Genomic DNA, 23538 nt, shown 5'->3' with positions numbered 1-23538 from the left:
ATCTTTCACACAGCCTAACTGAGGATGCATTTCTAGTCATGGCAGTGTTTACAATACCTCCAGTTTATCAGTCCTGAGGAGTTTCTGGGTAGCAGTTGAACCGGGGACTGAAACCGGTGGACTTCCAGGAACAATGACAGGCGGCGTGGGTAGGATCTCAGTTGGGACTAAGCCAACTCCTGGTGTTACTGGCGTTAGGTAAGGAGCAAAGCTAATAGCCGTGTTCGTTCCTATTGTGGGACCCACTGGAAATGTGGGCTGCAAAAGGAAAACACAGACACAGATGAAAAAAACCAACCCCTTAATCAAGAGCTCACTAGTTGTCTTTTGCATGTTCTTTCTGGCACCGATTCATTTTCTTAATGAAAAAATTTCAAACAGCTGGAAAAACACATGGCATACTCTCTTCTTTTAATCACGTAACACATTCCAGCAGCATATGAAGAACTGCCTTTGTAGCTCTATTATTGGAAAAGAGGCTGCCGATGCAAAGGAAGTCGTACTTTGAACCTGAATCTCTATGGAGGTCTAGCTTACATCGCAGGCTTATTTACACATCTAAAAGTAGAAATAACATACACTTTATTGCTTTTTCTCAATACCTGTTTTCCTTGGGAACACAGGCTATTTTTCAAAGTACCAGATTTCATAGGTGAAGTGCTATTAACTATATTAAAGCCATATTTCTAATAAGAGTATACATAATGAGTTCTTTGGCATGTACCTTCCATCTGTTTGCATGCTGTATTTTGCCACCTCCTCCAATTATATGTTACTATGGCTCTCACATTGAAAAAGCTCACCTTTGCAGATGTTTGTGTGCTCAGCTGCCACCAGTGGCAAGCAGAATAAATATTATAATCTCAGCCGGACACAATATTTAGAAAGGGATTATTCAGGCTTAGCTAGAGTTCATCTGACGAAAAAATTTGATTGGAAGGAATGATACGGGTTTAAAAATCTGTTTCATGCCTTCCTACAGCGAATCAGTGAAGTCATGACCAGAAGAAAGAGCACTTGTGTGATGCTAAAACGCAGCCCTACCAAGGCAGAATGGTGGGTTTGTTACCACCAGTTCCATGGGGGGTGGAGGCAGAACATCACCACAGTCAGACCACGGTGAGACCTGCAAAGTGCTTTAGTTCTGCAAAACTGACATTTACCCCAGAGAGTGAAGCTATAATTATAAATGAGGAAAAACTATGCAGAAATACAGGACACAGATCAGCTTTGTCAGAAATTAAGTTCCCAAATAAGTCAGCAGCTAGAAATGAACCACACAACAGCAGAACACTAAGGAATGACTTAAAAACACTTAACAAAGGAGGAATGTCTTTCTCCTCAGCATGGCCTCTGCTGGAGAAAGGAAGCCAGCCATGCACAGTAGGTAGAAAACACACAAGAGAGCACAGGAGCTAGGAGGTTTATTTCTGTTTGGTTCTGGTTTTGATATTTTTTTGTCTTTGGAATGAACCACTAAATTATAAATGAACTTGACTTAGTACCAAGAAGATGCTTTGAGCAGCAGATCAGTTAGGATACCCAACTGTATGGAAATGGCATCTACCTGCCCTAGAGAGTTGAAAGTGAATAATGCTCTGGTTTTATCAGAGATCAAAACTGCTTGATATCAAACAGCCCAGTTTATATGTCAAGTGCAAACCAAATTCTTAAGAGCATAATAATGAACATTTATATGAAACAAGAGTTCAACTATGTTGAGGACAATATGTGTTATGTAAAATACAAATAACAGCTTTGTATCAGACATAATTTTAAAAATAAATCCACATGTCAAGTGACTTCTATGGAATTTTCTTTCATTTTTTAATGAGTGGTCAAGGCTGAGTCATCTTAATCTGGCAACTTATGCGAGACAGAGAAATAAAACCCGGCGCACTTATCACAGCCATCAGTACAGATTGCATTACGTCAATAAAACTGTAAAGTTCAAATGATGAAATGGGTTAGTAGAAAAAGGTATAATTTTGCCACTTCAGTGTTTCTCATAATACTACGAGGTAGGATCTACTACTTCATCAGAACTTCTTCTGTTTAAAACTCAAGCAGTAAAACCCCAGGAAATAGCAGAACACATTATTCCAGTATACCAAGATACATTTTGATGACCATGTACCAGAAATTCAGGGACTTCTGACACCCAAATTTTGTTCATGCCTCCCACCTTACAGCAGATGTTTCTCACATTTGAAAAAGGCATCTGGGATGAGCTTCCTGTGACCAAATACAGACGTCTTCCTCTGAGAGGCTTACACTTGGCTCCTGTGATAGCCCGTGGAAAGACAAAGGCACTTAAAAAACCAGATCATCTAATCCAAATGTAGGCATCTGAAGCAAGCCGAGTGAATAGTAATTAGAAGTGCCTATGTCTTTTGATAAACTATAAACGGACCTTGGAAGCCCAACTCAGAAGTTGATGCCAACACTCCAGATGCCTCAACTTAGAGAAAGAAATCCCACTCCAGTGGGATGCCTAACACTAGGCATTCAGATTGAGAAAGCATCATTAGCAGCCATGTGTGAAAAGTTTAATTCTGATTATTTGCCTAACGAAGCTTTGGAAGTCTGGTACAATGAGGAGCTCAACTGCAAGGGCAGCCCAGAGCAACTGATCATTTTAATGTGTATCCAAAGACGCTGCTCATGCATGTAAGACTCTGGTTTTATGTCACCTTCTGGATTTGAAGTGTTCCGGGCACTATACACATTACCTTAAGATAAAATGTCAAGTTTGTAAAGTGCATGCACCAGCAATTCTGTCTTATCCTGGGACATTTCAGATCTCAAGAGAGTAAGAAAAGCCAGAATGACATTAACCTTTGTTACTGGTACTGGGATTAAATACTATTTAAAGTCATTCAAACTCATAGACTCCTGAGAAACTTTGCATTCCTACTCAAACAGCTTACTACCTGCTGCTGCTGCTGCTGCTGCTGCTGATAATAATAATAATAATAATAATAATAATAATAATAATAATAATAATAACAATAATAATAATAATAATAATAATAATTCCCCTCCAGAAGGATTATTGGTAAAACACTCATAAATCTAGACTAAACCTGACATGAACTCAATGAAGGGGAAAAAAAAAACAAAAAAGAGAGGGAGAAAATGCAAATTATTGTGGGATAAAAAAAATATATCAAATCCACAGCAACACTCCATTATATCTTCTAATGCAGATATAAATGACCATATCTCTAGCATCTCGGCAATTCCTTAAGTCAACAGATGGGGACTATTTTTATTGATAGTAGTTTAGAGAACCTCTGTGGGTCAGTATAGTCTTCAACTTTACTTACCATTAACACCACCAGAGAAACATACTTACCACTGGCTGTAGTGGTGTCCCTGGAAACATGAACTGCATTTGCTGGGCAAGCATTGCTGCTGCAGTTTTTTGTTGGATTAAGTTGTTCCTGCCATTGATTTCCAGTTGAGTTTTTAAGTGTGTTGGTGGGTGAAGGTACTTGCAGTTCTCCCTTGTACAGCGACCCTGGAAAAAGAAGTCACACTAATTGGTCTGCTGCTTTTGATGATAGTTTAATGCCTTCAAGCGAAATATTACACCATAAACTAAGCAAGAACTAATGAAATACAGGGTGTTTCCTGGGAACTATATAGCAGGCTTGGGAGGAGCTGATGGCCTTAAGCTCTGCCTCAGCCCACTACCTCTGATTGATCACTAAGGCTATTAGCCATGAAAAACAAGAGAAAGACTCTGAAACAGCATTTTTATTGTGAAGTACCGATCACTGCCCTACAATTAATACTCTATTATCCTGACCGCCTGAACTGCCTCTCATGGTATCCTGGCTAGAGTATCTGGTGTTACCGTAACATAAATATTTTTTATAAATTACTTTACATTATGAGTAACAAATTTAAGCCTTCTTTAAGAGAAATGAAGCTTTTAAGTACATTGTATTAAAAAATAATTGTGTGCTCATCACTGTAAGGATCTAAAGTGACCACTCTCTGCTCATGTTCTCTTGTATGTTCACCCTTATTCCAGTTCACTGCCTTCCAGCCTCCTGTTTTTATTACATCAGCACAACTTTGAACTATTTCCATTCAAGTATAAAAGAACAGAAGTCAAGCTGGTACTTTCGCAACCTAAATTTAGAAGTGGCGCATGGAGCTAAATCTGAAGGCACACAGCAAAAGGAGACCTCCTGATCAACCTGAAAGCAGGAATTTTTAGACAGTTACAAGACAATAAAAACAAGGGTGGGCAGTCACCTCTGAGATGGCTTGTGTTGGAGGAGACGGACATGGAGCACACCTCTACAAGCAGTGCATGCTGACCAAAACGTAAGTAGAGCAGCATATTATGTGCTGATATGTTTTCCCCCAGAAAGAGAAATCGTGGAGTGCACTGGCAGGTTATGCAGCTATGGGGCAGAAACTGCTGAGATCTGAAGCTCCTCCATGACACAGCTCACAAACAGTCACAAAATTTTAAGAGTTGTGGCCATAAGACCTAGAGCATTACTCCAACTGCGCTTGACACACTCAACTTGTACAAGGTAAGTTTCCAAATTGAGATGTTTTTAAAAAACACCTTTTAAACTTTCTGTGCACTGGTATAAGGGCTTTACAATTTGTAGCCAAGCAGGAATATCCTCCTATCGTCAAGAAAACATTAAGATCCCTATACAAGCACATCACACACTCCACATGTGCACCGACTCTCTGTATGCATACACACACACGCTCTGCTACAAAACCTTCAGTACACTTCGAGTGTCCCAGAATAAACAGTGTTAATGTTATATACTGCTTACTCAGACACCAAAACACCTCTGATTTTGCCTGTAATCTGCTGTAAGGATTAGTAACTACCTACACAGGAGTGACAAACCTGTTCAGGAAGGTTCTCATGCACCAAGGCCCACTGGAATGCCACCAGCCATTTCCACACGATCAAACTACTGAGAACAGACCTTTCCTGAACTGCACCTGGCCACTGCTCTGGAGTATGCTGAATGGCAGAGGCCAGAAGAATTAAAAAAAAAATAAAAATTTGAGAAAAGACACAGTCTTGGCACTCAGGAACACTTCTTGGTGCTGTTTTAATCTGCTAGTATAGATGCAGCCATTGTCAGGACATCATGCCTTCCTTCTGACTTCTGTTGTGTGAGTCACTAATCCTGTCTGGTTTAATGAAGTACACAAAAGGAAAACTACTCCGTCAGCTGGCATGAACAGAACCAGAAATAGTCACAATTTGATGGACGCAGAAGGCGGCTGGCTCTTCCATTTGGGGGGAGCAAGGCTGTCGCCTTCATAACCTTAAGCTGGTGCATGCTCAGTGCAGGCAATGAGCATATACACTTTTGTGTCGGCTGATGAGGCCAACCGATTAAGACATTTTTAACTGGGATCTATTTAACCCTAACCAACTTTGTATATGAATGGTTCATACATCAAATCTGAAAATTAGAACAGCAAAACCAAATCAAACTCGTCTACCTCATGGAAATACCTACCTATGGAAACGAAAGTGCTCCTCAAATAAAGATTGAGAGCAACTCTCAGCCACAGTGTCTTCTGAAGTACCTTAAGTCTGAAGAGTGCCTTCAGACAGCCCTCCACTTTTATCTCTGAAAGCACACGGCTACTATATACCATCACTTCAAGCTCTGCAAAGCAACCCACAGCACACAAAAGATTGGTTATTTCAGAAAACTTTCCAAAATAATCCAACCATACAAAAATGTACTGTCCTCTCTAAACTTATTCATGTATGTCCCTCATTTACTAGTTTTTTGAGCTCCTGGTTACCAAAGAACGTACTGTAAGAGAGCTGTGTGGCCCTGTCATGCTACTATAGAAAGCGCTGTAAACAGATCAAGCCTTGTTGAAATTAAATGACCCAAAATAAACCGCAGTGGAATGAGCACTGAAAATAGTGAGCAGATTAATCCAGCCCTAGCTACCAAAATTAAATAAATTCTGAGACCAGCTTTCTGGACCTACAACAGTTGTGGGAAAACACCTATAAGCACTCTTCATTCCCTTTTTAACAAATGCTCCATGTCCCTGTGAACTCCTGATGAGATTAGTTTCAGAGAGGAACAGGGCTGACTCCCAAATACCAATCATTGCAAGAACAAAAATTCAAACTTGTAGTGTCCATCTTAGTCAAATGGGATCCTGGATTTTTTTGTTTATTAGAAAGGCAAATATTAAGTCCAACTGAGATGACAGCACATATGAACCAAGCAGCAAAGCAGTCAGCTGTACACAACATGCAGGGTTATTCAACATGTTGGTTGGGTCAACATCTACAGTAAGAGTCCACTCTGGATTCTTGCAAAAAACTACTAGGCTAGCAAGGCCACCTTGTAACAAATACCGAGACGAAACTGAGTGCTTTAACTTTAGGGTGCATCAGTATCAAGCCTCTGGAGTGAGGCTTGGTTCATCACTGTTTGTAAAACCACAGCAGCTCAGGAACTGCTCCACAGACACTCAGTCCCCTGGTGCACGGCGGCACAAATTCCATCAGCAGGATGAGGCAGGCAACAGGAAAAATAATTGCTTCATACAACTTTTAACCTGCTCCCACATATGAGTCAGAGTCCTGAAACTGAGGGCGCAGACAGATTGGTTTGAAACTCGGTCCCTAGAAACTCCTGTCATCCATGAAGCGAAGGTTATCAACAAGCACATCGTAAGTTGTTGTGCACTTCCCATGAGAGTTCACCTGAAAATACCACTTTCAATGAGCTGTTTCCTTATCTGCAATGGGTAGTAACAACAAACAGATTATCACACTAAATTCCCAGCACTCTGCGACTCCCCTCATCCTACAAGGATGGTACCTGCCTCTGACCTTTCATTTCCCTGCCTTTGTCCTCTAGAACTAGCCTAGCCTAATGCATAGGGACACATTTGAGGTGGGTAATAGAAAGTTTTAGCAGAAAAACTACTTTTCTGCTGCTGATTATCCAGACTGGGAACAAGCTGTGGCTTGCATTGCGGGTGCGCCACAGGCTTCAATTCAGTATAGAAGTGAGAGAGGGCAAGAGCGCACCAAGGAGCTGGGGACTCAAAGGACTCCAGTGCCCATCACCCAGGCACTGTAGTAAGAGGCTCCACTTCTGCAGGGGCAATGGTCTTCGGAGCTGCTACCTGGCTGGCTTAATATCAAAACCACGTTCTTGAACAAGCCATGACACATTCCTGTCTTTATTTTTTGATTATTATTATTTTAAATGAATAATTTCCCTACTAAGAACAACAAGTAGTTTGCTTAAAATCAATGGCACAAGACAGCCCACAGACTGTATTAAAAAGCTAAGCATGTGCTAAGAATTATAATTTTAAAACAAACAAAACAAGGTGAGTGCAGAAGTAACAGCCCATAACTTTGCATATTAAAATACTAAGAACCCATTTCCTGTCTAGAAGTTGTATGGCCACATCGTGTCTTGAATATTTTATAAATCCACAGCTTTCTTCAGTATTTTACTTTTTCTTTAGCAGCAACAAAAATAATAATTCATCCAGGCCCAGGCTGGGAATTGCTTATGCCTAATAAATGAGTTCGGTTTTACTTACTAAAATTACCTTTATCTTTCATAAAAATAAGATTTTTGAATAAAATAAAACTGTAAAAAAAGCAGAACAATGTTTCTTTCATCTCTTGAGCCAAGAATCAACTAATGCATCCACAACCATTTTGCTCAGGTACTGCATTCTGCTCTTAAGACAGGGTTCAATACATATTCTTAGCATGCTTATCATTGATATCCCATTCATAAATGTAACACCCCCAACCTATACAGTCAATCCAGAACTGCTGTAAGACACTTTTCTGCAGCACAACACGGCGGGGGTTTTTTGGCAGAAGGAAAAGCTAACTCAGGTTGGAAAGGACATTGAGACGTCCCCAGTTCAACCTGCTCAGAGCAGGGTCAGTCCTGGGGCCAGACCAGGTTGCTCCAGCCAGGTCTTGGAAAGCTCCGTGGGTGGAGCCTGCACAACCTCTCCGCGCAATCTCATCTGCTGCTTAGCTGTCCTCACAATGAAGATGATTTGCCTTATATTCAGCCTGAACCTGTCTAGTTTTGACTTACTCCAGCTGCCTCGCGTCCTCTCGATGTGCACAGCTGCGAGGAGCTGGGCTGCACCTATGGACAACCTCCTTGTCTTTGAAGGCTGCTCTTACAGGAGAAGCATCACCATGCAACGTCGTCATGTTTTCTTCTGTTAGTGTGCCTGCCTCAGGTTTGAACCCTAAGGGATATGTGTTAGGCTTTCTAAACCATACCGGCTAAATTAAGACTCCCTCTACACTTTACCTCATACTTTGGGATGATGGCAGCTGTGGTTACCTGCCACCTTATCAAAGCACCAGTGTTATCAATCATCAAACCAATCCGATTAATTATATTTTCCTTAAGTAGTTGAAATGGGGAAATTCCAGCCTGAAGCCAAGTGTACAAATCCAAAGTTAACTGAGGCAACTCATTGATGCTGTTAGTGGGAAATAACAGAGCGTGCCTCCCCCATCTCACTGCACAGCCTAACGTCTCGCACGGGACACCCCATCACCCTTAAAAGACAGGTTATCCCACGAGGAGCAGAAACAAGGAGGCCTGCTTCCTTGCAGACGTCAGTCTCTTGCTCCCAACCTTGCTCCACCCCACCCACCTCTGTTCTCCCCAAACGCCCACCTCCCTCCTTCCTTCTCCCCCAGAACACCCTCCCACCCCTCCTAACTACAGACAAGGAAACAACTCACACGATAAATATAACCTGCTCAAGCTGTGTGTGCCCTGAAGGGCCGGCCAAAATGTGCATGTGGCTGGCAGGCCATGCTCGGGAACAGCTCATGCACGCTCTAGCCTTTTCCTTAACGGGACAGTAATGTGGATCTCTGTCTTCTACCCAGACACTAATTTTTGCATAACCACTAAGAACTTTACAGTATGTCTTTGAGATGCCTGCTTCCGGCGACTTTGCCTGAAATTGGCCAGGGTGTTCAAAAGTTATTAGGGTGTGAGGATGATGCTGGCAAAAACACAGATAGTGCAATTATGCAAAACCTGTTTCCTTAAGAAAACAAACTAAAGGTAACAAATGCTGATGAAATTCCATGATCTCTCAGGACTAAATATGCAGTCTTATGGGGGAAGAAAAGAAAAAAGGATATGACTTCCAAGACATGGATGGTTTTAGAAGGCATGTGAGCAACCGGTTCTACAAGGGCAAAAAGATTTTCTGGTTTCCATAGACACTCTGAGGTCCAAATATCTCCTGGAGTTTGGATACACCAAAAAAATATTTTTTAAAAAAAGTAATAATCACCTGATGCCACAACCACCTCTCCTACTGGAAGAAAAAAAAAAACAAACTCCACAATTTTCTGTGTCGTGCAGCTTCAGCAAACTTGTACATGCCTGTAAAGGTCAGGTCACATTTTAATAAACTAATGCACTTGCAACTGTGGGCATGCTGGTGAGCTAGACATCATCTGCTTGGTATTGGTATTACATACCTGAAGATATTACATACTGTTCAAACCTTGGCAGAGCAAGAGGCCACTGTCTGGGGCAGCGGCAGCACACAGCAAGAACAGCCACAGAGACAGCAGTGCCAGCAGCTGCAGAGGTACCTAAGCCATAAACACTCCTCTGGAAGACTTTCTGACAAAGAGTACAAACTGTTTCATCTCCTTTGGGATTCCTCCTAGGCAGCCCCTCAGCAAATTCTGGTTGGGAACGTGTGTGGCCTCAATCAATCAATTTAACAATTTCACCATTGCATAATCAGGAACTTCTCAATTCCAATAATCCCAGGCTCCCTGGGGCTAAAAATAGTCCCAGTCAATAGGAGGGCAGGGTATTTTGAGATACTCAAGCTTCTGCTCCTGTCTATAGACAGCCACACTAACTCTACCACCCCAAAACATTCAGTTCAGGTATTATTTTTCAAATGCAGAAATACCAAAAAAAAAAAAAAAAAAAAAAAGAAAACCCACAAAAAACAACTAAAGAAAACACTGACTACGTATTCATATGCAGAGGGATGATTCCTCTTGTTCTACAGGCCTTGCATTTATGCATTTCCCTATATATTTTAGTACATGAGAGCTCAATAACCAACGGCACTTTCAACACTCAAGAAAAACCACTAGACTTCAGTTTGGACTGAGTTTACAACTATTTTCCATCTAGCATCACAATGTGGGAATTCAGTGTTCCTATGCAGGTCTATCTGCTTCCCAACTTCTCTCAGAAAGTAAAAAACCAGATAACACATTTTCATTAAAGTATTCCCTTTGCACTTGCTGTGAATATGTACCATCTCACAGAATCTGTAGGGCTACACATGCCCACAGAGTTAAGCATATGTGCAAGGACTTAGGGGATTTAGTTACGTTTTAAGAATGACTAGTCATAGATTTTTAAAAATGTAACTTAGCATTTTACTTCTTCCTTAAGGTATAAAAAAATCTTCAAACTTTTTTTTAATTTTGCATAATTTCACATCTAGAGTATGTTGACTTGCAAATATGCATGCTTATGAAAACATGATTCTTTTAGCCTAAGTAGAAACATACCTAATTTCATAGAAAGAAATGGAGATCAGAATAAGATCCCTTATCTTGAAAATGAGACATACTTGAACTATTTGAGAAAAAGAAAAATAATGTCAAAAGGACCAAACTGTCCTAGTAACAGAAACACTAAGCTTTTAATGGAGAGTTCAAATGCCTCAGACCTCACTTGGTGCCATACACCTAACCAGCACAAAGACCTAGATGAAAAAAAGTATTTCAAAAAAACACAAGCATCTCTTATATTGCACTTGAAATATTTCAGCTGTTGGATTGTTGGATCTATTTTCCTGTAAAAAAAACCCCAAAAAACCCCCAAAACCAGAAAACAAATAAAACCAACAAAAACAAACTTGGAAACTGCTGATAAATTAATTCTGTACTTCTAAAGCCACCTTGCAAGTCCACCCACTGAAGTTAGTGAGTGTGCATACATATTTATATGCACCTACACACTTCTGTTTCTAGAAAAAGTGGAAAGCAAATTCACTTTCTTACTTTAAAGTAGGAAAGGAAGAGAAGGCAAAAAATTCTCAGGTGACTTCAGCTTGCTTCAGTTTCCAACAAGCCAAGAAAACCCATTAGCTGCTCTTCTGAAAATTTCAATTATTTGTAAGAAACTGAAAGCTGGTAAAATAAAAATGATCATTTTATTCATAAAGTTAGAGAACAAGAACTGTCTGTAACCGACAGAAGAAATAGAAAAATACTGAAGAAAAATGGAAGTCTTACAAAAAAATGGAATGTCTAAATGATGTAAGAGTCTTAACACTAAAGACTTAACAGGAGATATTCATTTAAATGGAAAAAGACAAAACGTTCTGCTGAAGAGCACATTTGCAATGCACAAAGAGCTTTGAGTCTCTCAAGATGATCTTTCAAACAAATGTTGAGAAGGATGGCTATAGAGAATGGTTTAATAATTTGCCTTGCAATATCAAGGGAAGTGTACTCAACAGTAAATTGCTCAGAAGAGAGAGAACTCAAGCAGATTTTTGCAGACACCAAAAAATAAAGACACTTATGAAACTGTAAGCCATTTGACAAACATCCTTGAAATTACTCTAACAACTAAGACAAAGAAAATTCAAAGAAACAAACAACAGTTTAAACTAATACCAATTTATTTTATTTCTGTGTTTACTGCCTTGAAAATAATTTGAGAATAATAAGGAAATAAAGATTATTTCTTCCCCAATTACGCAGCTCCTTTTCTTTTTCTTTTCCCATTTCCCCCCCTCACTGGCACTCAAATCTAAACCAGTTATTTTTATCTAAGTTTCATGTTTGGCTACCAGCGTCAATCAGTACATCACAAGCAACTGTGGACAACCCCTGAAATAAATCTCTAACGCACACAGGCAACTTTCATGGAACGAGAGGCAGCCAACGCATAGTACAGGGGAAGACCCTTATGGAACGAACATAAAGCAAGCAGAATGAAGCATGACCTCATTTAGTTAAAATTCCTCAGACGCCTGATTTCTATTACATGGGTGGTGAGACCCTTCACAGGATGCGAAGTCACCTTGTACAGGGCTCTAAAAAACACACAGCTCCTCCCGTGGAAGGACCAGGTGCAGCCTGCCATGCAACTCCGAACAGGCTGCAGCAGCAGAGCAGTGATTTATGCCCTCCAACTCTGCCCATTCAGAGAAATCAACGTATCCACAGATAGAACATTATAGAACATTATAGAACAAGTGTCTAAAATCTTTATGGAGTCTCATGATACTCAGCATTGCACACAGTTAACTGATGGCTGGGCAGCTTTAATGTACCTACCCATCACAACGATCAAGTGTTTCCATGGAAGACAGAAGAGAGCTGTGTAAATTGCAAGTGGGGTTACACGGTAACTGCAAGTGACATGGATTTTTTGCTGGTAAACAACATACTCCACCATTAAGTTTTAACTAGACTGAACTGTAAAAGAAGAAGAAAAGAGCTTGGAAAGAGGCAATTTTCTTCAACTTTTCTCAGTATCTCAAGAGCGGACAAAAACAGCCATTCCAGAAGTAATGCCAGTAAAGAAAGGTAAGTTGATTGACTGCAGGTCAGCTGGCAAGAGAAAAGGCAACAGCAGTGTAGCAGAAGAACAGAAGACCAAGCAAGAAGATGGCCATGGCATGGTGCAACTTCCTGATGTACCTCTTCTTTACTCACCTCCTTTACAATTCCCATAAAAGCCTTCAAGCAGATGTATGCTGACTTTAATGTGCAACCTTGCTCATATGAACAGGACCGAGATTAAACTCCCTTGGCATGGAAACATCATTTTGCAGCGAAAAGGTAGGCAAAGATAACTGCAGAACAGACAGTCAAGCCCTGAGACACCCTACTGCTCTCTCGGTGGCCTATGAAGGAAAGCCACCAAGTCTAAGCACACAGACTACACCCTCCAGCATCCATACCACATGTCTAACCAGGCTAGAAAAGAGCGAGCAAGTAATGAACGCAGGTCTTCGCTGCTGCGATGGCTGTGAGCCTAGATGGTGAGCAGCCCAGCAAGGACAAGGCAACGGGCTGGTACGCTGGCAACGGTTCCCTCAACAATGCAGCAGGAATCTTAATGTGCCTCAGGAAAAGCCATAAAATCAGTTATATGGCACCAAAAAGGAGCAGGAGACACGCCTTGGCAGTGAGGAGGCTGGCTGATCGGATCAGAAGCAAACAGCAGACTGCTGTAAAACTGAATTAGCTTTCTACAGCGAGTCACCTGCCCAAGGTGACTTGAGAAGATGGTTCATTTGAGAGTTGCAGTGAATCAAAGATTTGGAAAAGGCCTGTTATTTGGAAGAGTCCCACCGTGTGGAAAAGGCCATCAGTATGATGTAGCAAGTCCCTCAGGTACCAAGGGACCTCACTGGTGTTCCATAGAGAAAGGTGGATCTAATGTACCAGGAGCAAGTGACTGCCTTGGCCACCAGCATGGCACAAACCTCAGCTCTCAAGCTGGATGCCCAGCAGCCATGAACTGCTACAGGGATGACCTGTTCTGCTGCTGGCAAGCCCCTCTGCCACTTCTGGCAGGGATGCTTTCACCCTGGCCAGGCCACCCCACACCTGTGTGTGTGCCAAACAACGCACCAGGACTCCCAGTCCAGCTCGGGCTCACTGGCCCTCTTCCCTGTTGGGGATTCCACACTTTCTTGGCCAATCACTTTAGAAACAAATGGAAAAAGCAATGGTCGAGTTAAAGACAGAAATTGCCGAGAACGCTGCATGTAATTGCAGAGGTGAAAAGTACACTACCTTGTCCCTCTGCAGAGGAGGAGTGTTTACCCGCCCTCAGTGGCAGTGCTGGAACCGCAGCTGCGTTATTAATAAATCATCGGCTTTGCTCCCTGGATGAGCTAGCAAGGGCTGGAGTCTGACACCAGCTCACCCACTGGAAAGTTGCTGAAAATGCACAGAAACTTCTTGGTTGTGTTAGAAGCTCCATGCATTTGGAACTGCATTAAAAAGCAGAAATTAAAAACTCCTAAAGATGAAAATACATTTGTATTTCCAAAGAAGAATCACATGTAAAATCCCCCGTACTATCTATAACCACATGAGAAATGGCAAACAAGTTATCAAGATGAAAAGACACCGTACCACTACGGGACCACCCACAGAGAGCAACCAAGTATGCCCGACATAAAAAGAAAAAGGTCAGCAGGCACCTTTCCTTGTCTTTTCCATACCCAGTTCAAGCTCCTCCTCTTCTGGGAATTGGTTTCTTAACATCAGTGGTATGTTTCAGTTTTATCTTTTCTTGCAATCCAACACACCTCGGATTTCCCTCTTCAGGGAACTGGAAAACCGGGCAGTGAGACCCCTGCCCTGAAGCAGCAGGACATGAGAGTTTTCAGTGAGAAATACCCAGAGAATCACAAACTACATCAGCTTAAAAAAAAAAAAAAAAAAAAAAAAAAAAAAAAAAAAAAAAGAGAGGGGAAAAGGGTGGCAAGAGGTCCAGAAATTCAAGCAAGAGGAAATAGTGAAGCCCTGTCATCCCAGTAACGCCACAAAACTATTTTCTTTTTTGCTGAAGGGCTGCCTGTCCCCCTCCACCCTGTATTAGGAAGCTTCCAGAAGATCTAGCAAAACCAGCAAGAAGTATAAGGTAGTTATCTTTATCTCAAATGGTAGCTTACAGGATTAGGCAGCTAAGTCGTGGTTATGAGAAAAGATAAGACACATTAGGATGTCTTATTACCTTCCTTGAACGTTATATTCATCTAAGTACTAGAATATGTGATTGTGGTCTTGAGAGTGCTTATACCTTTTCAGTACTGTGTTGAAGGAGCAGATAATTATTCTCTTCCTTAAGACAGATTCAGCACCAACTAAATAAAATTCTAGGTTAATCTCAAATTAAAATACTGCCTCTAGGTTTTCCACGGCATATCCATGACTTTCAGGGGAATGCACACACCGGACTCCCTCCCATTTATTATACGGCAATGCCACTGCTAGTGTGTTCCGATGTCCATGGTTCTGTCTTCAGTGTCATGAGTAAATGCGGTGATGTCAACCTCAATTACGCGACCACATCTACTATTTTACAGAGCCTTCTTTTCCCAGACAGTGAATAGGCAGTCAAATGGTCTTTCTTTTAACCCTGGCAGTCAGTGGGTAGCAGTACTCCAACGTGTGTTCATCCATCTTCTGGTCTGAATGCAAGATAGTTACTTGCTTTTGGGCCTGTCCATAGGGCTGGCTCTATAGGATCACATTAGGAATGGCTCTCAGAATTATTGATGATTTCTCACCCTATTTGTGATATTAGACAGCATTACTCCCACTCTGCACAGAATAAACAAAGACTAAATATGGTTAAAGAGCTGTGAGTTCCTGCAGATGTGTGCTGCAGATAGATCTCTGCCCTCCCTCCACTTTCCCACTGCATCCGCCCGGCACATGTAGGTGCTCCACTAGACTCCTACTGCTCTTGGGCTTGCGGTGAAGATGCCAGTTTCAGGGATTCGCTCGCTGGTCTCCAGGGGAGCAGTGAACGCCTGACCAGGAGGCCACCTCCTGCCAGCTCTGCCTCACTTGCTGCACCGGCACCCTCTGGATGGAGACCTGACCCCCTCCACGTGCCACCCCCTCTCCAGAAAGCTGTCTGTGACACACACCCACGGAGGCAGAGGAAAATAGAAGGCTGGAAGACAGCATACACTAATGCTAGCTGGACAGCACCTCTCCAAGACGTTTTCCTCAGCTCCCAGTTCCCACCCAGTTCAGCTGGGCTAACTCCCACCTAGTCTCAGATCTCCCCTTCCTCTGCCTTTCCCCACCTTCTGCACTGCCTCTTCCCAGCTCCGGGCTCCAGCACCTGACGTGAGCCGGAGCAGACACAGACAGCGCTGTGCTCAGTCCTCAGTCTGAAGCCAGCTCGGTGCACACGGAGCCTGTCTGGTCTGCACGCCAGCCTGCACACAGCCCCTGCCAAGCGTGCAGAGATGGCAAGTTTTCATGCTTACAAAATGACCAAATTTGGGTGAAATTTCAGAAAAACAGCCTAAGGCAAATTACTGATATCGGAGCAATCCTTCAGCTGCTAGATCTTGAGGTTCAGTTGTAAACAATGAGAAATAAAGTTCATTACTGAACCAGTGTTAAGAAACACTTAAGAAGGAAAACCAAGGTATTTACGCCTCAGTTGTTTCTCAAAGATGGTTGAAGTGTTTCACTGAAACTTTAAATAAACACTCTGAGTCAGTCACTCATCTGTTTCAGCCCAGATAATTGCATTTTGACAGACTTACAAACCACAGAAAAGGATATTACTTGGAAAGTGGTAGGCAAGATTAAACCCAGGTGATGATGGCGCACTGTTGGCAATAAAACACTCATGCATGCTTCACGAACACACCCAACCAAAGGCTAATGATCACAGGAACTCCAAGCACTTAGGGAGAAATAAAATATATAAACACAATGACAGTAAACAAATAATTCACTAACATCTTAAAAATTAAATCTGCTGGACCATTTGTCCAGAAATACTTTAATGCAAGTAGTCATAATACATCCCAGCTGATGCACTCCACCACAGAAGAGAGTTACCAAACAGTGTTCTGAGAATACCTATAGCATACAAACACCATTTCAAGGCAAACTCTTTGTTATATTTCGAACTGCATCAAAAGGGATTGTGTACTAGTGTACCAAGTCTTACCAGTGTCACAGCAAAGCACTAACGATCTCTGCAGAAAGAAACAAACTTGTGACCATTTGACTTGAACAAGGACTTCTCTGCTTTGTCTTCTCCAGCATTTTGAAGATGAAACCTTTCTACCCTAACTCTTAGCAGGTAAAAAAAGTTCATCAAGTACTGATAAACTATTAAGAGATCTACTATAAAATGTGCAAACCCATTTGGATAAAGGAACCACCTTTGTGTCTTGTTCTTCCTTCCCATTAAAGTTTCCACAGGAGACAAGCAGGCTCCCCTGCAACAGTGACACACTGACTGCTTTCAGGGTCTATCTCCAGGAAGCCTTCACAGGCTTGGAACAACTCATCTGTTTCTCAGGAGAAACTAACACGGGGTCTGAAATACTGTTCTCCACAAAGGACCACAGAATTTATAACTCTCCCATGTGGGTGAAGCATTTTCATGGCTTGCACCTTACCTGAGCAGTAGTCACAAGATGGCGGTTCCTATCAAACACCTTTTTGTCAAATGCTTCCCTTTGTTTGGGTGCCCGGGGGGGGGGGGGGGGGGGGAGAGGCAGGATGCGGTCAGAAGCCAAGGGCACAGCCAAGGTTTCCATTACTGCTTTTTATGCCAAAGTGGTATTAACAACCAAGTAAGAAACTCTAGTGAAGATTATACCACCTGTGGTTGACAGACCTTCTCCCTTCTGCTCTCTAGCAGGAGTGAACAGAAGCGCTGAGAACTTTCCTCTCTGGAGTAGGAATGAGGAGGAGATCACAACCACAAAGTCCTCAAAACTGCACGCAGACTTTTGAGAAGGTACCTGGCTCACCACCTGTCCTGGCAGTGCAGCTGAACTGTGTCTTCATTCCCAGGAGAATCATACATCACAGCTACATTGCAGGACTTTGGTTTAAATATTCTTTATAAATACCACAAAGCTGAAGAACATAATAAACTAAAACTCCACAAACCAAAGTTTTATGGAATTAAAAAATGCGTAATGATCTCATGCTTTTGACCACAATGGCTCTTTCGCAGCCAGGAACCATGAAGTATTTGTTTCTATTTTCTATTTTTATTTGTCTGATACAGACATAAATTGATTACAGTTGCAGTGGCATGTCAAATTCAATCTGAAGGACAGTCAGGTTAAAATGTAGCGTGGTATGAAATGTTAACCATAATTGAAACAATCTTGATTCAGATTTTTCAAAAGCCTTTGTAATTGCAGACAGTCTGGAAAAGAAGTATTTAACTGGCCAAATCAGTGTTTTTTCCCATCCTGCTGCTTTTCAGTGAAGAAAAATTGTGATGGATGAGTACCATTCATCAGAAGAAATAGTCAAAATATGAAATCACTAACCAGAATCTAGACAGGGTTTAACCATCTCACTTGTTTAATCACTGGGGATTCAGTGTCTGGATGGAGGGAGGGCGGGAGGGAGTTTATACAAGGCTACGAATTTAACACCAACGTATTAAAAATATTTTAAGCAGCCTGTAATACCTAGCAATAGTCACTGTGGGTTTCCAGAACAGCATAGGGAGGATTCTCTCAACCAACAGTGACCACATGAAGGTTGGTGTATGTAGCACTAGGAGCTATTTTGCCATGTTAGCAAGGCAAAGAATAGAGTTAGGTTTTCTTTGTCAAATGTAATGTAAAATCATGCCCAAAAGATACAGCTCCTGATACAAGCCGTCATTTACCTCCTACCACTCATTCACAAGGCTGCCTACAAAATATCACTCTTCAGGCTATTAAATCCCTATTCTACACTACTTAGTAAATAACTAAAACAATGAAAGTAAAAAGAAAGATCTACTTTCAAATATGTTTTCACATCTTCAGGTCAGTCTTGGAGGCACATATGCTGCTCTATAGGGGTAAGTATCTGAGTACCAACACACACAGTATGGGAACCTAAAACTCATTAGGGATCCTCTGGAAGACCTATGAGCCAGATGGAGCATCTTCATACAAGGGCAAAGCTCTGACCCTAAATACTGCCAAACAGATCACAAGCACACAGGTAAAAGATGCAGGAGGTTGGAAGAACTGCACTCATCTCTCTTTGGTAGGCCAGATACACACTACAGGATATGTGGATTATGTATATAGGCAGACCAACCACACACAAAATGTGAGATTTTTATAAGGGTACCTCTGTACCTCTAAAGATAACAGCCTTGATGCAGAGATTGCTTTGGAGATGCGTTAAACATGAATGCACCCCAAACACATCATTATTAGCTTTTCAATTATTTAGTTCCACTTATTTTCACAAATTTTTAGATACCTTAAAAGCAGACTGATTAGAATTACCTTGCCTTCTTACAACAGATCACATGGAATATAGTAAATAATCTCAATCTTCCTTGGCAAGTAACTTCAGTAGAAAGGAAGAAACTGCCAATGGGGAAAAAATTTTTTAATGAATTTTAAATTGACATTAAGACTACAGCAGCACTATTAACATTTTTTAAAAAAATTGTCTCCTCCAGCAGATGTCTCTGGGGTTTTTATTTATTTATTTTAACTGAAAGCCCAGCATTTCATCAGCAACTATTTATCAGATTTCTTCTCAGCAACGATAGTCCCAGTCTCAAAGTTTCAGTGAACACAGAATGCCAAAACAGCTTTAAACATCAACTCTGCTTTGAGAAGAAGAAACACAGTGAATCTTAAAGGTATTGAGGCCTCAAAAGAAGGTTCATCGTATGTAGAGCCACCCACCATACTGCAGACCACGCTTTATTAGTCTTCCTGTGCTATAATTCTGAGAGCAATGATATAGGGAGCCAGCAAAGAATGGGGATGTGTGCCCAAAGGATTCCCTTGGCTGGCTGTATTTAACAAATAAAGTGTTCAGTTTTAACTACTTAAGGAACATTTGCTTAGTGTATCATAGCAAAACCAGATAAAAGGTAACAGCTATGAAAAAACTTTTCAAACATCAAACAGAAATGAACCAAGTTTATAAATAGAGTTGCCTGCAAGCAAACAATTTCTGGAACGTACTGGGGGAAGCAAAGGAGAATCCCACAACAAAGGAAATTGCAAAAGCCAACCCAGTTTAACAAGTGGAATTACCAGTTTGGAGACTACACGGAAACAATGCAAAAACACCAGCAAGTCTGATAAAAAGAACTTTTCTCAGCATTTAACAAAAACCCCAACATAAAGGCCAATCACTACGTAATTAAATATGGCTCTTTGGAAATAAAAAGCCTTACACAGCATTATTAACTACTCATGGAGTACTAGAATTAATGAGGAACTGAAGGTCTCAGCATAAAGCTGGACAATTTCAGACACCTCTAATCACAGTTGGAAGATGTTAAGCTATTTGAGTACCAGACAACAATTTATACACTATCAAACAGCTGTCTGCCAATTCATCATGTACTCCTTGCAGATACAGAAAGAGCTGATAACCTATGAAGACCTCTAAAACATGATTCTAATGTTTTAAATCTACCTTTTATGCTTGCTATTAAAAACAAACTCACATACACACTAGACCCCAGATGTACAATGAAGTATTTTTCAAATCTCTCTGACTGCAACTAAGAGGAAGATGACAACCCTGCTACACTGGAAAGGTGATGGCTACCACTGCTCTCCAACGCTAACCACCCACCCACCCTGCCCCAAACCCCCTAATGTTGCAGGGGAGTACAGGTATTTGAGCATTTGCCGGTCATGGAATGTGAGAGTAATTTTGCAACATTTCTCCATGCCTGTGCGTGGCCCCAGCAGGCACCGTGGCTTGTGGATTCAAGCAGCAAGCTGTCTACAGAGGCAGGCAGAGATTGGACACCGCACTGTACAATGCTGTACTCCTCAGCAACATTCAGTGCCCTCAGTTTTCATTCTCTCTTCCCACACAGACAGAGGGATTACCTAGGATGACTCTGACACTGGGAGGTGTGGGATTGCTGGTGCTGTCCACAAGCCAATACCCATCTCTGAGGATCCAGCTGAAAAGACAGCAAAGCAAGCTATCCAACCCACGCCAACCTCTTGGACCTTAGCACTGGCAGGTCCCAAAAAACATAGGGTAAACCAGCTTGAGTGTGTTCAAATAATTAGCTATACATAAGCACCTATTTAATGGTCTTCACATAAACATCATCTTCTGTTTGGAAAGGTAACTTACATATAAAACAAACTGCATCTGGTCTTTTCTTTTGCTCATGTTCATGAATAGATTAGGGGCTAACCCTAATATTCCTCTGACTCTTTAGCTGCCCTACAGTTAGAAAAAAATAAATGCGTATTCCAGAATTTTAATCTTTTTCTTTGTTTAAACCTAAAATAAAAATACATGTTGGCATTCCTTAAAAGAAAAGTGTTTCAAGGACAGTAGAGTCAGATAAGAATGTATTGCTTGTTGGCTAGTACACTATCAGTGGAGAAGCTGAAAACTGCTATTTCCAAGTACCCCAGCGAGGAAGTATTTAGGACAAATATTCGGCCAACTTTAACTAACTCCTGAGCAGCAAGTCAACAAAGCCCAGTATCTGTAAATGCTCTAACAATTTGTAACATAAAAACAAGGGTAAATGTTTTCAAAACCTTCTAAAAATACAAAAAAGAACCTACAGGTGGAAGATGAGTGCATCAAACAATTTCAAAAAATGGCATGTGAAAAACAATAACCCTAGAGAAAATTAAATCAGGTGATAAATACATCCACTTAATTACAAAATCAGCTCTGATGATTAAATGGGTAAAAATACAGTGAAAGTAAAATAAAAGTCTAACTTTGATGTCCAAATACAGAAATTGGTTGGAAATTCTGTGAACACAAATCCTAATCCCAAGAAAACTTGCACCTTTACACACAGCTAGGTAAACAGGTAGAATTAATGCCCAGGGATCTCAGAAGACCTCATTCCGAAGCTATCATTGCAAGACCATCTTCGTCAGCCCAGTGTCATTAAATAACAGTATTTCTGTGATTCCCAGCCATGTCTAGGCTCACTGCAGCATATCACAACCTGTTACTGACTTCAGGGGTATATGAATTAGGAATACAAAAAAAATCAACATTATAAGGAAACAGAGCTCACATTTCTATGTCTGCTTCTTTAAAAGAGAAGTTAACTTTTTATCATCTTACATATCGAGAGGAAAACATATTTAAGGATCAAAATCAACATTAAAACACAGAAGTTTCAAAAAGAACGTCTGAAAAGTTGTAGTTGTGAGCCCTTAAAGTTTTGCTAAACTGACTATCTAATAAAACATTTACCATCTACAGTTTTGATAAGTTATTACAGAATGTGGATACTCCGCTGCCCAGTTCTCTCCTATTCCCCTTCCTAAACAGTTGCAACAGCTACCAAGTCTCAGGCAGGTTTTGTTCCCCTATGGCACCCATTTTTTCCCTTCAGAGTGCAAGCTCAGGTAGATCCCCTCTTTCCCTGCTGTTGGGGTCTCTGCCACTTCTCCTCAAACATCCAGACTTTCTGCAAGTTACACACTTCACTGCAACACACGCTCACTGCCTCGGTGCTCAACAGAAGGTTACAATTAGGAACACTTCTGTAATTACTTAGATGAGCTGTTGTACACCTCCAAATTTGTCCTCATATTCTCAAGAGCAAACCGCAGACTCTGCTGCTCAAGAGCCACTGCAGCTGCATGTAAATAAATAAAAATCACTTTTTCTGTCAAATGATTCAGCATTTAAGAATATTAAAACAGCTGTACTGTGTTAGACCAAGGTCCATCCAGCCCAGTATCCTGTTTCCAAAAGCAGGCAGCAGCAGATGCCTAGGGAGCAGTATAAGAACAAGGAAACCATTTAATGATATATATTGAAAATATTTTTCACATATCCTTGATGGAAAACAGAGATGGAATTTTGACAGAAGGGGAAAAGAAGCAAAAGAAAACAAAGAGTCCAACACACACACCCTTTGCAAAAGCATGAAACATTCCTTTCAGAATAAAAAGAGAACTGAGGGGTAGATAAATCTTACATATTTCCTTCTTTCTTTTTTTTTTTTAGAAAGAAGCCTGCAGAAGCAAGAAAAAAAAAAATAGAATCCCACTTGCTATTCACAGAAACAGTGTAAGCACATATTGATGTACACCACTGGCCAGACAATGTTTAAGAACCCTTGACTACAAGTGTAAATGGCTTTTCTCTTGTGAAAGGGTCCTTGTGGAAATGTGCAGGTAGGGATTCATGTCATGGTATCACAGATGAGAGCTCCCAAATTATTTAAATTAATGGATTTATCAATACAGCTTCAAAAAGCATATAACTCTGACAGAGAGAAAGCCTGTTCCACTTAATTCCCCAGGCAGAGGAACAACCACTGAGGCACGATACAGCAAACAGGCAAAACAGGCTGCACTTCAAAAGGTACAGAAAACATGGGGACAGTGAAGTGCTCCATGAGACAAACTGGAGGTTTACAATTAGCTTAGTTGGACATGGGATCAGTCCCAGGAGAAGACATCCATGGGGATACAGGCTGGAGGGGCTATAAAGTCACAGATGCAGAAAGCAACTGCTTTGACTGCACTGTTAAGCTTCATGTCTCCAGGACGCCAAATCTGTGTTTTTTAGGAGCTCTCGATAAGCCAATGAAATGTGCTGATGACTCAAGCTCATCTGGCAATGGGAAGAGAGAAGAATCACAATGACAGAATATCAGAAGATGATGACCTTGAAATCCAGAGAACAAGAACTAGTATGAAAGAACGAAGTTATTTCTAGGCAACTGCATGAACCCCACGCATCAGCAGACACAAACAGGA

The 23538-nt window shown here is 41.3% G+C and overlaps 1 protein-coding gene across 12 annotated transcripts in view; it reads right to left on the bottom strand.

Annotated features, from left to right (window-relative positions):
- Window positions 1-23538, bottom strand: part of MBNL2 (muscleblind like splicing regulator 2) — a 113610-nt gene that overhangs the window by 32243 nt on the left and 57829 nt on the right. For 10 of the 12 annotated variants that reach the window (XM_040584404.1, XM_040584402.1, XM_040584408.1 and 7 more), the window contains 2 exons: window positions 3359-3523; window positions 58-258 (listed from right to left, as the gene is read on the bottom strand). In XM_040584404.1, the coding sequence (XP_040440338.1) occupies window positions 58-258; window positions 3359-3523 (366 nt within the window). The remainder of the gene's footprint in view (window positions 1-57; window positions 259-3358; window positions 3524-23538) is intronic. The other 2 variants (XM_040584412.1, XM_040584413.1) reach the window with 1 other exon arrangement.

The sequence above is a fragment of the Falco naumanni genome, chromosome 2, assembly GCF_017639655.2.
Source record: "Falco naumanni isolate bFalNau1 chromosome 2, bFalNau1.pat, whole genome shotgun sequence".
NCBI classification, from domain to species: Eukaryota; Metazoa; Chordata; class Aves; order Falconiformes; family Falconidae; genus Falco; species Falco naumanni.
This window is presented reverse-complemented; position numbering and strand designations above follow the sequence as displayed.